Below are 13,871 nucleotides of genomic sequence, written 5' to 3'. Positions count from 1 at the left end.
GATGCCGAGCTCGAGATGGTCGGACTCTCCGAACAAGTCACGATGCCTCCTCCGGTACCACATTTTCCGCCGGGCAAGCGCACCCCGATCCTGCAGTTCAAACTTGGGGTCAGCGCTCTTGCCCGTACATTTCAGGCCTATTGTTCTCACCAAAGCTCAAAACCAGCAGTATACAGATTGTCCTGTTGCACCTTTTGGGTCGTCGTCAAGGGTGTGTAGCGGACGTAATCCCGTTCCTGAAATCCGGCTTTCGAGACCACCGTGGCACCACAAGGCGTAGCGGATACTCCCTAGATCCTATTAACCGAGTAGCCTTCTCTTTGATCCAGTCGCACATACCAACATCGCATCGTCAGAGTCTGCTAGTTGTGTACAAAAGCTCACGAGCCTTCGTGCATGGCCCCTTCGCCAATAACAAGGTGCCACTGCTAAAGTGCAGAGACGCATTCTGCCCTCAAGATGTCTATTGTTTCGCCGTCAGCAATCTCCATTTAGATGTATCGCCCATGCATACTTGAGCTTCGTCGGACGCGTGACCGCATCATAGATATTCGCAGCTTCAATACTTTGGTCTCTTTCGAGGTCATGAGCACTCAGCCGCTCATTGAGGTTAGCAAGCATCTCTGGAGGCTGGAACTGATGGGTATATGCAGATTCGGGTTTGAGCTGAATACTGCATACTCCTACAATGCCTCTTCGTCGCAGCGCTACCGACTTGAAAGACTCGCGTATTGCGTCGTAGACATGCTCAGATTCGTGTTCGTCGATAACGTCTTCGGCGACGAGTACCACGCATGCAGGATCTTTCATAGCTTTCTTGTACTGGACAAAGTAAGAAGCTATCGTGTCCAAAGGGAACTTTCGATAATGGATACGCTGAAATTTGAACGTGGGCGACGAAAAGAACGCGGCAGCCGCAACAATTGAAATGCGATCCAAGTCATCTGGTGTGGCTAGGCGTACGCCTTCTACAGATGGGAAAAACATTATTACGCCCCGCTAGCAGTAAAGCAATGTAGTATTCGATTCGAAGATACATGGTGGAATCTAATCTCGCAGCTCGTTTAAAGCAATGCGGCATCGCACCGAAGCATGCTTACTCCGAGGGATGAAAGAAGACTATCCAAGGTTTCTTTGACAACCGTAAGCTGGTTTGCCCTGCCACTACACCCAGTGGTGCATAAAGCAAACTGAGACATTGAAGCCGGGTTAGTAGTCTACTTGAGGTTGGGTACTGGCGATTGGATGGGACAGAACTCCGTAGTTGGATAGATAGGCTTGCTGTCTCGGATGCGATTTTCCTGATCGAAGAACCTCGATACGGATGGACGGGCGGACTTGGTCGACACATTAACGGTAACGACAACAACAAAGGTGCGGCAGCGATTAACAAGCACCCGGATAATCGATAACGAGCTGTTTGGCTGCGGAAGCAAGACGAAAGTTGTGTCTCTGTTCGGTACGCGAGGCAGGTTTGCGGGGAGATGCAGCCCTAACGGAAGCTAAGACATGCATGGCACCGACACAATGAACCAGTGTGGTTCTCGACCTGCCTTTGGTGCCTCCTCGAGCCTTCCTACCATCGAACTCGAAAAGCAACGATCTACCGTGTCGGCTTTGCTTTACGGTCCAGGCCGCCATCGTTCCCTGCTACACGGATCTTGCTCATTGCCTCTAAGCGAATGAGCGACACGCACCCTCGCGACACGTCCTCTGAAGTTGTACGCAGTCAGCCGCAGCCCTCCATGTCTACCACCAGTTCGCAGTACAGGAATGCCACCCAAACTCCTTCGCACTACCAGGACTTCCCCACAAGCAATCACGACCCTTTGTATGGCTTAGGATCATGGCAGCAACATCATAACGCTCCCAGCCACGACTCGTACGCTGCCGGCCCGTCAACGGCGCAATTCCTACATTACCCTCCGGTCGGAGTCGACTCCGCTGGTTCACATCCACAGTCTGCGCCAACTGCTTGGGCTGGTTACGTCAGACAAGCACCTCTGGAATGGCAGCATGCTGGACCAGAGCAGAATTACACGGCGCGCTCAACTGTCCCCTATTGCGATGCGGAGGGGACCGCGTCCGTGCCGCATCAACTTCCCACTGTTTCGCGGCACTATCAGCAGCAGCAACAACAACATCAGTATCAGCACCAGCCAGCGCTAAGTTTAGGGCACACATTACCCCTGACCTCGCAGGACCATGCGTTTCGAAGTACGGAACGCTTTCACGAGCTGCGCATTTCGTCAGTAAGTGCACACAAGCAATGTTGTGCCCTGCACTAGGTTCGCGACTAAGTCTTCCAGGAGTCCCCCGCCAATACGGTAGACCCACCATACTCGAATCATGCTCAGAAGCTACCTCCAGTCCCACAACTATCGCATTCACAACCACAGGCTGTTCTGTTGCACACAAACAACGCCCCACAGGTTCCATTGCACCATGATGTCTCCTGGGAAGCGCACCAGCAGTATTCGGGTCATGCTGGCGATGTCGTCAATACCAGAGCTTCAGATACGAGACATCATAGTTCATCTACCATTCCCTGGCCCATAGTCGACCCCGTGGAAGCTTCCAATGTGCCCACTGTTTACGAAGCGCCTCAGAACATGCGTCGAGAATGGAACGTCGCCGAAGCACCACCTGAACAGGAACTCTACTCCCAGCACCAGGTTCCAGTCGAGCATGTGGATCGAGCAACGCAACTGCTTGCTCAGCATAGGCCAACACCAAAGAAGAAAGCAGCTAAGGTTCCTTCATCTTTCGTTGAGCGACAGGAGAAGCTGAAGGTGTCCAAGCGAAAAGGCCCTCTCCAGGAAAGGCAAAGGGAGAAGACCCATACTATGCGCAAGACCAAGCGTATATGCGTTCGTTGTAGATTTTACAAATCTGGAGTATGCATATTCTTTATTGGGACAGACACAAGACTGACAGACGTAGTGTGACGAAGGAGACCCGTGTGAAAAGTGTGAGAAGATCACAGGGCATGCAAGGTCGTTTCGCGAGCCGTGTTACAGAGAACACCTCGAAGATACAAGTCTTATACGTCGGTGTAAGTCATTGCAGTGCTTCTTGCTCGAAGCATTCTCACTGTTAAACAGGCAACGGACGTGAGCACCAAGAGGAAGCCGAATTCCTCGGTTACGACTGGATACACAACAGTCAACTATACGAAATGGAGATCATCTGGAACCTCCCTGGCTACGGTCCTATACCCAATGCACAGCCTCTGCGTATCGCCTTTCGACCGTACAGCCCGACACGCGGTTCACTCGATGTAGCGACATCTGTCTGGTCCAACAGAGATGGACAAGTACCATCTGTCGAGCAGCCGGCATACGCCATTTACGACACCGCGAATCTCGTACTGGCTTATGAACGCTACTTCTCTAGCCTCCAACCTGCAATTGAAGAGTGGGTTTTTGCTCGCATTCGGCAGGACGAAGTCGCCTACCATACCTATCAGGAAGTGGTACGCATGCGGAGGGTAACTGGAAGTAAAGCCCTTGACCTCGCAATGCGACTTCAGTGTCTCTCGGTTGTCTCGCAGGGGTATGGTTCAGTATTCTCGGAAAACATACCTGGTATACGCGAGTACGATTATCGCAGACTTGGCCGTAGCGACTACGAAGCATACGACCGAAACTCCTGCGATCGCCCACTCCCAGGCGCCATAACCCACCAGATGGACGTCGCGGCTGTAAAATATCTTCGCAAATTGGAAAAGCTTTTCGTCAAGGAGCTAGCGACACTGATTTTCAAGCCTAGAATCAAGCCTTGGTACGAGCTTTTCCTGGCATTCTATGTCATTTTCTGGAACCTTGAGTATATCCACCATGGTGCGCAAGACTACATCAAGTCGAAAAATGGCACAGTAAGTCTGGCGAGCTTGTTATACAGATTTAGCTTTGTCTGACTCCACTAGTTGATCGAGAACCAGGTCAGCAACGTAGTGACCACTCAGATCAAGAAGTGGGAATTCGCTTTCCCGGTCCTGCTGTATCACTGGCGTTGCATTCTCCGCGGCTACTCGCCTTTCAAGCTAGCACGCGACAATCCGGAGGAACTCCGGGAGCGAGGTCATATTGATGCAGAAGGCTTCGCATATGTCACACTCATTGCGAATCTATTTGACCGAAATAAGCCCGGTAAGTTGGGACTGTAGATCCGCTACTGCAAGTCATTTGTTAACCAGCATAGATCGCTTCCAGCCGCCGCTTACCGGGTTTGCCGCAACGCACTGGTCCACTTCAAGTGAATGGATTGTAAAGCTTTTCAAGGAAGCTGGAGCGTAACGTTCCGCCCGTGTCATGTCGTTCCACCATGTTTTTTGATACCCAGTCATGAGAAATGGCTATCGCGAGTCATTTTCTAGCTTCCAATATACGAGTTGCAATTTATGGGGAGAGGCGTGGAACAAATCTGATGAATATCTGAGTATGTCTACCGTCGGTCTAATTAACAAAGAGGTCCTGGAAAGAGAGACCATGGATACAATAAAGCCACACCAATCCTCGCCTTGCAGTCGCAAGATGCATGCCAAATTGACTATGTCGTTCCAACTGCCACTAAGCCTGTTGGGATGTTTCGGGTAAAATTGCTTGCTAGAGTTAGCGGTTACAGCAGTATCTAGCCATGGCTTTCGCGGCCGCTGATGCTGCGCCATGGGTCCGTGTCGAAGACAGGGAGGCTCTGAGGTCTGCCGGGAGTGAACGGGTCGTCAAAGTTGTCACGGCAGCTAGCCGGCTTCTCCCAAGCATTTGTGGAGTCGCGGAGGAACATGCGCAAAAGGTGCCGGGTACTAGCCTGGCCATCAATGCCACGGTACTCTGCACGGGCATGCAAGACAGACAGGTTATGGAGGAATTGGATGTCGCCCTGCTTCCGGTCGACTTTAGTGCAGAAGCGCCTAGCTAGCTCTTCAACGGCGTGCATTGCATGCAGCTGCTTCCGGGTAACCTTTGGCATGCTAGGGTCACGCGGGATGGTATCAGTACCAAGAAGTGGAGCCTTGACTAGCTGGCACATGGGTTTGCCCTTGGAGAAAAAGAGGGTAGGTCCTAATTCGAGGTAAGGCGCTCCATCCCTGAAGTAAATTAGCAAACTCTCTTAACATCAGATACGACAAAACCATGCTTACTTTTGCTTTAGCTCGAAAGGCCAATTTGGCTCCGCCATCGTCTCCAAAACTTCTGGGTCCTTCTCAAGAAGCTCATTGTAAATCCTGGAAAAGCTCACGACGAATTGCTCGCCACCAGCATTGGGACCGCCGTCGTTGCGCACATACAGGGCGATGACATCGCCAGAGAAGCGGTCACTGTGAAAATCCATGGCAGCAGTGATCTTGGAGCCTGCAAGACCAATATTCTTGCAGTCTTCTGGAACTGTTTTTTTGGTGGCATCGAGAACATGACTCAGCGTTTGGTTTGCATAAGAATCGGTTGCTCGTTCTGGGCAGACGTATGAGCATACGCCCGCAAAAGCAATAACGGCCTCTTCGTCATTGAGGTAAGCACTATCCAGACCCCGGAGGACAACAACGTTTTTACCGTGGTGAAGCTCTTTGCTGATAGACGAGAGCTTGCTAGCCAGTTCTGGGTTGCCGAGATCAAAACTTTTCTGGTTTATCTTCGTCCGCGGAAGCCGGGAGACTGGAGGCGTAAATCAGCATTCGTTCATAATGATTAATAGGTAGTGCTCACGCTTGAACTTGATTATAGCGGCTCTGATATCCCGGATTTCGCGGTCGTTAAGCTGGACTACATACTCGACTGGGTTCAGCTCGTCCCCTTGCCATACCATGGGTCCTGTCACTGCCGGGGCAAGTTTATCAGGAGAACTGAATATGGACGAAGAGTTGCTGTGCAAACTCTCGAAAGAGGACCTCGCGCTGAGTGTGGGAGACGACATATTTGACTGGTCGATTACTGTGAATGATGTAGAGGGAGGTTCAGATGGGATGTTCTAATGTTCGTATCGGTCCGCTGTAGATGTAGCTGTAATGTTGTGACTCAGGAGTGAGCCTGAGGAAGGCGTTCTTATACCGCATTCTCGGTGAATGGGGTTCTTTTGAAGATGTTTATCGCGTAATCGCACGCCGCTGTTGTCACGGTGTGTGAATTTAGAGCTGACGGAGCCGCACTTGCTAACGAGAGACTGACATCGAACTTTAGTCGCCGGATCATGGGAACAGGGCCGAAAACTATTCCCGCTAACCTTGACGGTTGCGGTGGGTGGGTGACCATGTACCTATGTGTATCCTGCCCGTCTTATCGTGATTCGTCACCTGATGCCATCTACGCTAATGCCTGCCAGTCAGCCGCCGTGGCAGTGGGAAAATCTTCACTGAACCACCCTACAACTCGGATCTACACACTCACGGGGGACACAGCGGAACGCATCGAAGCTTTGCCACACGGGCGAAATTGGGTCTTCTGCCTCCACCAACTTCCCCACCGCAATGATCGGACTTGCTTACTGGCAGGACCTTCCTCGGGTCAATCATGTGGCCCCATGATTGCCACAGCATCCACTGTAAGGATCGTACTCGAGGCTCGCGTAGGCATCCCGGTGGCAGAAAGCAATGCGAAGATCCGCCGGAACGTGGCTCTGATTTCGATAGACGTTCGTGCGGCACATGGAAACTTCGATGTGTGCATGCGACCCTTGAAGAAACTCGGCCGATTAAGAGCAGGCACTTCCTCATTTGCATCAGCCCTATGCCATGGAGCTTACCGTTGTTAGGCATAATAAGTGGTCACTATTCGCCCAGCTCCTGCATATGCAAGTGGGTTGAAACGGGCAGGCCTGATATCTTCATCAGATCTTATCTCCATCCACAACTCGCGCCATGTCAGCATGTGATCGAATGCACTAATCTCTGATCTGAGACCAATCCCGCGATTTGCGAAAATGATGGCAAGGGTTCATGTACCTCAGTATTGAGCCTTGGTCCTTCACCGTACTTGAGGAACAGCCCACAATCCAACATATCGACTACCATACATGACAGCGACCGTGGCTCACCGGAATCTCTCTGCAACGAGACGGTATGATAGCGTGCTGCTGAGGCAATACGGGCAGCGGTGGTCCGGGCCACGCTGCAGCTCCAATGCAAAACGCCTCGGAACCGCCCATCTGCGACCACGTTGAGCTGCGCAATGCTCAGGGTCTGCCGACATATGCGCCTTATTGGCCAGGTTGGTTAAAGATGCACTGCCGAGCTTTCAGCTTACGAGGGTGGCCTTTTGCTATTGGTGTATCTCGGCTTTTACAGTGTCTGCACCCCTCCTACTATGTATGCCAACACATCCTAGTGTCGCATCTGTTGGGCCCAGGGTTGCAGTAGTCGAATTCCGAGGAATACGGCCTACGTGTAGCAAGCATCTCCGGCGATTGCGCCATGACCTATATACCTTCGATCGATCGAATCATGCATCTATTTGCTCACTGTCAAGGCATGCTACGTTTCCTAGCCGCTCTTATTTCCGATTAACGGGAAACCTATGTGTAGTGGAAGGTACTCCCGCATCGAGATCTAGCTCACCGCTAAACGCGACTCGACTTTGCCTGATATGAATATGACACATCCGCTGCCGGGCCGTTCGCTTGTCACACGTATGTAGTGAAGAGCTAGAGCGCTTGGAGAAGGGCGTACTGCACTATGCATGACTAGGGCGGTATCTTTACCGTAGCCTCATGACATGCCTTAGTATGGACGCTTCAACTGCGCATCAGTTTAGTGTCGTATATTGTAGGGTGGATCAGCTGGATCCGCTGGATCCTTCATAATGGGCGTAGTTATTGCATGTATGTGCAGCCAGTCGGCTCATCGTATGTTGGGGAAACACACCATTTATAGCGCCTAGCTCGGTTCTAAGTAGGACGTGATTCTTTGTACTCAGCCTTGCATCCAAACTTCGTCGCTTGCAAAACGTTCAAATCGACCTGGCTCGGCTCTGACAGCTTCTGAGGATCCGGCAAAACGCACACTGTCAGTTTGGAGACATGTACGCCCGTAATTACACACGTGGGTCGTTGTGGGGTCGGATCAATATCTGCATCGGGATGCGTGTGTATCCATATGGCAATTTCACCCTATATTCGCAGGTGGCTGTCATGCCACCGATAGACGGGGTAGCATAAACGTCGGCTCAGCATTAACGGCGCTCTAGACCTGGCTGTGCTTGGAATGAGCACATAGGCATTTAGATACCATGTTGATCGCGCACTGAAGGAAGTTTGGATTGGTGAAAGCCTGCTTGCAACGTCAGCTGAGCTGAGTGTGCTCGACGTCATAAATGAACTCCTACGCGAAATTGTTTGGTGCGCCGTTCTTATGAGTTTATTGCAATACATGCGAGCTTCAAGGGTTTACTGCTAAATTGCGGCACAGGCTCGAGAAGACGTTCGGCCCAGCCTTACTAGCGTGTAGTCGGTGAAGTAGAGCATGCTCGCGCGCTTACAATGTGGCGCATACGCCGGGCAAGCTCGCCCAGTCTCGAGACTGTATCTTTCGGCAATGCAAACGCGCGTGGTCGCGAGCGCTGCCGTGTTAGGCATTGCTCTTCCACGCCTTTACCATAGCCACCCACGGGACGCCCTGGTCCATGAGGGACGAAAGAAGTATTCGTTTCGTCGAATAAGTATATCTCGCACACGAATTGGAACGATTTTCAGGACATGTGGCGTTCAATATATCGGCCCCAAACGCCGAGCTAACTCTTTTGATTCGTAGTGACTCCTATTTCCTTCCAGCCTGCACACGTTCCTACGTCTAGAGCATCCGACAACGTCTATACATGAGGAGCAGCAGCTTTGTTCGCGAAAGTAAATCGTTGGTACTTATGGATGCGGGAGATCTTACCGAACCTAGCGGATGAGCACCCGTAGGGATAGGCATGAGTCTGTGGGCCAGTACGGGTCGACGCCCTCGCTTGAAAAGCTGCCGACTGTATGGACATGGAGAAGAGCGCATATGGCGACCGTGACGACATGATGTTCCAATGAGGAGGTCTCGTTTGTTGTTGCTGATCGGTGAGCAGAACCTGGAGTGAAACACGAGGTGGGGACAGGGGATGCCGGATCGAGACTTTCGCAATTCTTGTGATGGTTTATGGGCTGCGCCCCTGCGAAGAGGCTATCGACGATCCTATGTAGGAGGAGGACTTAGGAAAGAGGTTAGATTTCCTTACAGACGTAGCGACCTCGCCCTTGTTCATATCCGCTGTTAGCTCGCACTTAGCAGCCAATCGATATCCTAGTCAGCCCTTCCATTAGCGTTAGTAGGGATCCGAGCACATGGCCTTTTCATGCACGTCACAAGTGCTATAGATGCTAGCCCCGGCGCGTACCCATAAATACAAGGAGAACTGCCCCAACCTGTGGGTGCATCACAAAAGGGAGGCGCAGACGCCTGCCTTTGCTGTCTCTTACCTGCAGTACCAGACTTATCACCTTCTTATCGACACCAAAGTTTATCCAGTATCCTAGGATGTTGGTCTCGAGTCATCTCTCGATCTCTCAGGTGAGAGAAGTTAGTAGCCAGAAAAACAGCTGACATTCCATCACGAGAGTTGAATCAACTGAAATAGTAGATCATCATGATACTCCTTGAGACGATTCACGCAGGCCATGATTACTCATAGTTATCCTTAATTGATACCGGGATGATATAACTCTTCTTATATTTCGCATTCGTCACCTCGGTGTATATAGCCCACTTCGGCTTCATGCCGGCTTTCCAGGATGTAGGACTACACATGATATCGTGACTGGGAAGCTATCCTCATATCTGGAGACTTGATGTGGGTATGCGAAGGTCTGGACCGCACTGGAACTTCAAAAGAGGAATGAGGGGGTGTGAGGAACAAAGGGGACTTCGGATGTACGGCGAATTTAGGTTAAGTTGATGTAGGATTCTACTGGCCTGAACCCTACCAATTTCGTTGTACGCGTACTAGCACACGCATTTCCCCCCAAGACCAGTATGCTAGTATCACAACGTGCGAGACCGAACCCCCGGAAGGCTTGCTTGGAGACTGGAGAAGGAAAGGGAATTCGTAACGAAAAATCTGTCTGCTGCCCGGGCAGTCGAGACCCAGCTCCAATCTCACCTTTCGGAATCGATTCTATTACCTGAATTTCTCTACGAAGTAACTTAGTGCGGTCGCTAGAACTTTGTGAGGTACTCGAGCGATTCTGTGTTCTCTGTCTTGAAGGATGTCGGATGACGTCATAACTCCTGCTCTCTTTGCCAAAGACCCTAATAGTAACTTCGCAAATGTGACAACTTGAGGATATACAGATACTGTAGATTCGGTAAAGCATGTTTACCCAGGTAAGTGTGTATTTATGTTTTCATATCTGTATCAGTCAATCGTAGCACTGAAATTGAAACGCGTTCTGCGGCAACACCAGATCAGGACATTCCGGAGATAGCAAGCGATCTTCACTGTAGACGTCACTACCGCCATAGCCAGTCATGATGCAATCAACGGGGATCAAGCCTTGGTCAACAGAACAACAGCAGCGAGGCCCCTAAGCAAGACCATTTTGTGAATCTTGAAAACAACTTCACAATGTCACCCTCAGGTCTCGCCATTCTCATTGGAGCCGGCCCTGCTACTGTAAGTTGTCCGGCGAACGTAACAGCATATACGTGACTCTAATGCCACAGACCTAGGGCACGGGAATTGCACGAATCCTGTCATCTCCTAAACATGGTAACCTCGCCGTAGCGCTCCTAGCCCGACGCCCAGAGAACCTGCAGACTGTCATTTCCAAAGTCCGCTCCACCAACGAGAACGCGGTGCTCGAAGCATTCCCGAGCGACACCTCAAAGGCATCTCTAGAGAAGGTATTCGCAGATATCAAAGCACACGAGAGCTTCAAGGGCCTAAAGCTGAAGCTAGCGATATACAGTATCAAGCATTCGAGCAAGAAGCCGTTCTTGGAAGAGACAAGGGAAGAATTTGAGGAAAGTTTAGAAACGTATGTTGGTGGAGCTTTCACGTTTGCGCAGGAAAGTCTGAAGAGATTCTTTGCCGATCATGGAGAGGTGGGCTTGATGGATGGAGGGGAGAAGAAAGGGGTAAGCATGGCCTCCGCTACGATGTGATCGAGCGTGAAACTAACGGTGTACAACAGACGCTCATCTTCACCGGCACTCTTGGTGCGCTCCGATGTAGTGCACAATTCGCTGCGTATGGTGCTGGTCGCGCATCCGTCCGTCAACTAGCGCAAACACTGGCTCGCGAGATGAGTGAGAAGGGCGTACATGTCGTACATACGATTGGAAATGGCGCAATTGTCGACGAGGACGGGGAGGATCAAAAGGTGGGCAAGAAGATGAGCGCTGATGCGGTTGGTGAGACTTACCTTTGGTTGCATTCGCAGAAGCCCTGCTTGTGGACCCACGAGCTGGACATGAGGCCCGCTTGTGAGAAGTTCTAGACATGTCATGCAGAAAAAATAACATTTGAAGAGATCTATAGCGCCAGGATACAAACGAGTGTACAAACAGTAGAAAGCCGCCACGGGTTCAAGAAGAACAAGATAGCGATCAACGCCATCACCAAGAAAACATCAAGCCAATCACTCCTCATAATCACCTAGCCGGTGGCTGCGTCCAACGACCCAACATTTGGCCAAGAGCCCAGTTCCATTCGTTGACGAACGCATTGGTGAGCTGAGTGATCTGCTCAGCAGAAGGCGTACGACCTGCCCACATGGCAGGCTGCGATGCCTGATAATGCGCATAATACGGAAGGAGTTGGCTGAGTTACATTAGCGAGGACTTCCGTAAGATAATGCTGGTCGTCAGACGTACTCAGTCTGTATCTTGTTCAGAACCAACCAACACAGATTCCACGAGCGGTTACTTGCAGGATCGGCGTAGACACGCCTCTTGGCTTCGTCCAGGGCATCGGAACTTTGTATTGATCAGCCAATGGACTAGAAGATCCCCTTACGCATTGTTGAAACTTATCGAGGGTAGCTTACCTGAATGGGTAGTTCTTCGTCAGTCCGCGGAGCTCGGTCAACAAGCTGTGCGATTCGACGTAGTATCTCCCTGATGAGTGCTGTCAGTCTTCTTTCACAAGTTCGCTGGAGCCGTAGACTCTTACAAGCCGATGTCATGGGTTCACTGCAATCTGGTGTACCAAGCTTCGCAAACGCCTGCTCAACGCGGATCAATTCGACTATAGTGTTGAACTGATGAGATCGTAGTGCTCGAATGTATTGTGCCTTTTCGGCCTATCGTGACACAGTGTCAGCATTACTGAGGTCGAAATCTATACGGCAAATAGAAACATACGGGAGTGATCTTCCTGGTAGAAGAAGACATGTTGGCGAACTCTGGTACTCTGTATCTGCGTACTGGTGGATTGCTGTATTCACTATGCTCGGTGTCGGTGGTGGATGTAGAGCGAATCAACATGTATCGGTGGTTGAGAAGCTGTACTTGACTGAACAGGTAGCGCTGAAGTTTATGTATGCGGAAGAGTGAAAGAAGCTGTTTGTTGCGATGAGTCCATCAGTTAGTAGAAGATATTCAAAAAGTTATATAGATATCCCCCATTGCTGATATGGCTGTAGCATACGACTCTCGTAGTGATTAGTCCAGACACACCGAATATGTGCATGTCATGAGGCAGCTCAGGAGCCAGCAGCCAAGATTCCGTGCAATCAGAAACTCTGAGAAGGTCAGCTTTGGACGCCATATCGTCATGATGGACTCATGGGAGTTCAAGATGTCAGTGCCGAGCGTAGAAAGACAGCTGGATGTGATCAAATGTGGAAGCATCAAGTAAGATTCTGGATCCTACAAGGGCAAATTTGATCAGCCTCGTCCTTATGGGTGTCTCCATGCCTTTGCAATGGATCTTACAAAAAGAGTACCGCATTTCCGATAGGCTGGTCACCTTGCATCATATGGTCTGCGACAGATCAAACAACAATGATGTAGTCAGATTATGGGTCGTATATCAGGGCTATGCGACTTGCTAGGGTGTCCAGCGGCCCGATCGATCCTGAGTCAAGGAGCTGCCGTAGGGATATCATGATGGAACTAACCACAGATCTGATGCCGAGAGAATGGGAAGATCGCTCATTGGCCGTGTGTTTGACCCGTCCCAGCCTTGTGGGCAAAAGTGGGTCCGTAACGACGTCCAAAACGAGATCATCGCCGTTAACAGTGCGGAGGAAACGGCCTATGGAGTTAGTGCTATGCTAAAGGTCAACACAGAGCGTCGTAGCTGAGCTGGATGTTGTAGTGAAGTGAAGTTGATCAGACAGGCGCAATTCCAACGGAGACCGCGAAACATGTTCGGAAAGTCGAATTCCCGTCGTATATCTAGATATGTCAACGGGACCAGGAACAGCTAAGCAGAGTCAGTCGTTGTGAGACTGAGGCTGACGTCTAAATGTCTGTGTGCTGATGATGCAAGGAATCGGGACAGTCGGATTCGTGCGTTGTGGCTGTTTTAGCTTGTGGCTGAGCACTGTTCCTTCTCCAACTTCACCGCTGTTACCTTGGTATCCTCATGTAATTCACAGTCGCTAACAAGAGCGCTGTCCGGATAACCTCGTTTCCGAGAGATGCCTGACCAATGCGCTGCTGAGCAACTGGGCGCTTTGCGTTCCATGTTTGGCAATGTCCTCGAGCGCAATGAATCTACATCATTCATCTCATCAGCCACAGGCATAAGCACGACGATGAACCTACCTCCCGGGTTGTTCGGTCTGTAGAAGGTCTAGTGGTCTCGGACATTCTTCAGCGATGGCTCTTTGTCGTTCGAGGTTGGGCAGTGGGGCTTGTCGACACTAATTCCCGTAGGGCCTCTTACTGGTTCTTGACACGCGCA

The 13,871-nt window shown here is 50.8% G+C and overlaps 5 protein-coding genes across 5 annotated transcripts; 2 read left to right on the top strand and 3 right to left on the bottom strand.

The window, feature by feature from the left end:
- Positions 1-146: 146 nt before the first annotated feature.
- CC77DRAFT_1057120 (hypothetical protein) lies at positions 147-987 on the bottom strand (the record flags this gene model as incomplete). Its single annotated transcript, XM_018527979.1, has 3 exons — positions 147-290; positions 340-463; positions 515-987. The coding sequence occupies 3 exons, from the start codon at positions 985-987 to the stop codon at positions 147-149; spliced, it is 741 nt and encodes a 246-aa protein (XP_018390758.1).
- Positions 988-1,335: 348 nt separating this feature from the next.
- On the top strand, positions 1,336-4,465 carry CC77DRAFT_315777 (hypothetical protein). Its single transcript, XM_018531217.1, has 6 exons — positions 1,336-2,252; positions 2,313-2,897; positions 2,944-3,055; positions 3,105-3,877; positions 3,929-4,151; positions 4,204-4,465. Exons 1-6 carry the CDS (start codon positions 1,683-1,685, stop codon positions 4,296-4,298), a joined length of 2,358 nt encoding a protein of 785 aa, XP_018390757.1. The 5' UTR covers positions 1,336-1,682; the 3' UTR covers positions 4,299-4,465.
- A 150-nt stretch (positions 4,466-4,615) lies between these two features.
- On the bottom strand, positions 4,616-6,170 carry CC77DRAFT_314509 (Clavaminate synthase-like protein). Its single transcript, XM_018531216.1, has 3 exons — positions 5,706-6,170; positions 5,144-5,654; positions 4,616-5,089 (listed from the first exon to the last, which is right to left on the bottom strand). Exons 1-3 carry the CDS (start codon positions 5,911-5,913, stop codon positions 4,633-4,635), a joined length of 1,176 nt encoding a protein of 391 aa, XP_018390756.1. The 5' UTR covers positions 5,914-6,170; the 3' UTR covers positions 4,616-4,632.
- Positions 6,171-10,577: 4,407 nt separating this feature from the next.
- Positions 10,578-11,635, top strand: CC77DRAFT_1076708 (NAD(P)-binding protein). The gene is made up of 3 exons (XM_018529250.1): positions 10,578-10,631; positions 10,688-11,095; positions 11,152-11,635. The coding sequence occupies exons 1-3, from the start codon at positions 10,584-10,586 to the stop codon at positions 11,455-11,457; spliced, it is 762 nt and encodes a 253-aa protein (XP_018390755.1). The 5' UTR covers positions 10,578-10,583; the 3' UTR covers positions 11,458-11,635.
- On the bottom strand, positions 11,612-12,352 carry CC77DRAFT_1057116 (hypothetical protein; the record flags this gene model as incomplete). Its single annotated transcript, XM_018527978.1, has 5 exons — positions 11,612-11,780; positions 11,834-11,935; positions 12,007-12,076; positions 12,132-12,261; positions 12,323-12,352. The coding sequence occupies 5 exons, from the start codon at positions 12,350-12,352 to the stop codon at positions 11,612-11,614; spliced, it is 501 nt and encodes a 166-aa protein (XP_018390754.1).
- Between the last annotated feature and the right edge of the window lie 1,519 nt (positions 12,353-13,871).

The sequence above is a fragment of the Alternaria alternata genome (assembly GCF_001642055.1).
Source record: "Alternaria alternata strain SRC1lrK2f unplaced genomic scaffold CC77scaffold_2, whole genome shotgun sequence".
Taxonomy (NCBI): Eukaryota; Fungi; Ascomycota; class Dothideomycetes; order Pleosporales; family Pleosporaceae; genus Alternaria; species Alternaria alternata.
The sequence above is the reverse complement of the archived record's forward strand: the minus strand, read 5'-3'. Positions and strand labels throughout refer to the sequence as shown.

Bases quoted from the DNA above. Each gene is read 5' to 3' on its own strand.
- CC77DRAFT_315777 (XM_018531217.1), top strand. From the start codon at position 1,683: ATGAGCGACACGCACCCTCGCGACACGTCCTCTGAAGTTGTACGCAGT. The intron at 2,253-2,312 runs GTAAGTGCACAC...GTCTTCCAGGAG, and splicing joins ACGAGCTGCGCATTTCGTCA to TCCCCCGCCAATACGGTAGA. The intron at 3,878-3,928 runs GTAAGTCTGGCG...TGACTCCACTAG, and splicing joins TCAAGTCGAAAAATGGCACA to TTGATCGAGAACCAGGTCAG.
- CC77DRAFT_314509 (XM_018531216.1), bottom strand. From the start codon at position 5,913: ATGTCGTCTCCCACACTCAGCGCGAGGTCCTCTTTCGAGAGTTTGCAC. The intron at 5,655-5,705 runs GTGAGCACTACC...TTACGCCTCCAG, and splicing joins CGCTATAATCAAGTTCAAGC to TCTCCCGGCTTCCGCGGACG. The intron at 5,090-5,143 runs GTAAGCATGGTT...AATTTACTTCAG, and splicing joins CCTTTCGAGCTAAAGCAAAA to GGATGGAGCGCCTTACCTCG.
- CC77DRAFT_1076708 (XM_018529250.1), top strand. From the start codon at position 10,584: ATGTCACCCTCAGGTCTCGCCATTCTCATTGGAGCCGGCCCTGCTACT. The intron at 10,632-10,687 runs GTAAGTTGTCCG...CCACAGACCTAG, and splicing joins TTGGAGCCGGCCCTGCTACT to GGCACGGGAATTGCACGAAT. The intron at 11,096-11,151 runs GTAAGCATGGCC...GGTGTACAACAG, and splicing joins ATGGAGGGGAGAAGAAAGGG to ACGCTCATCTTCACCGGCAC.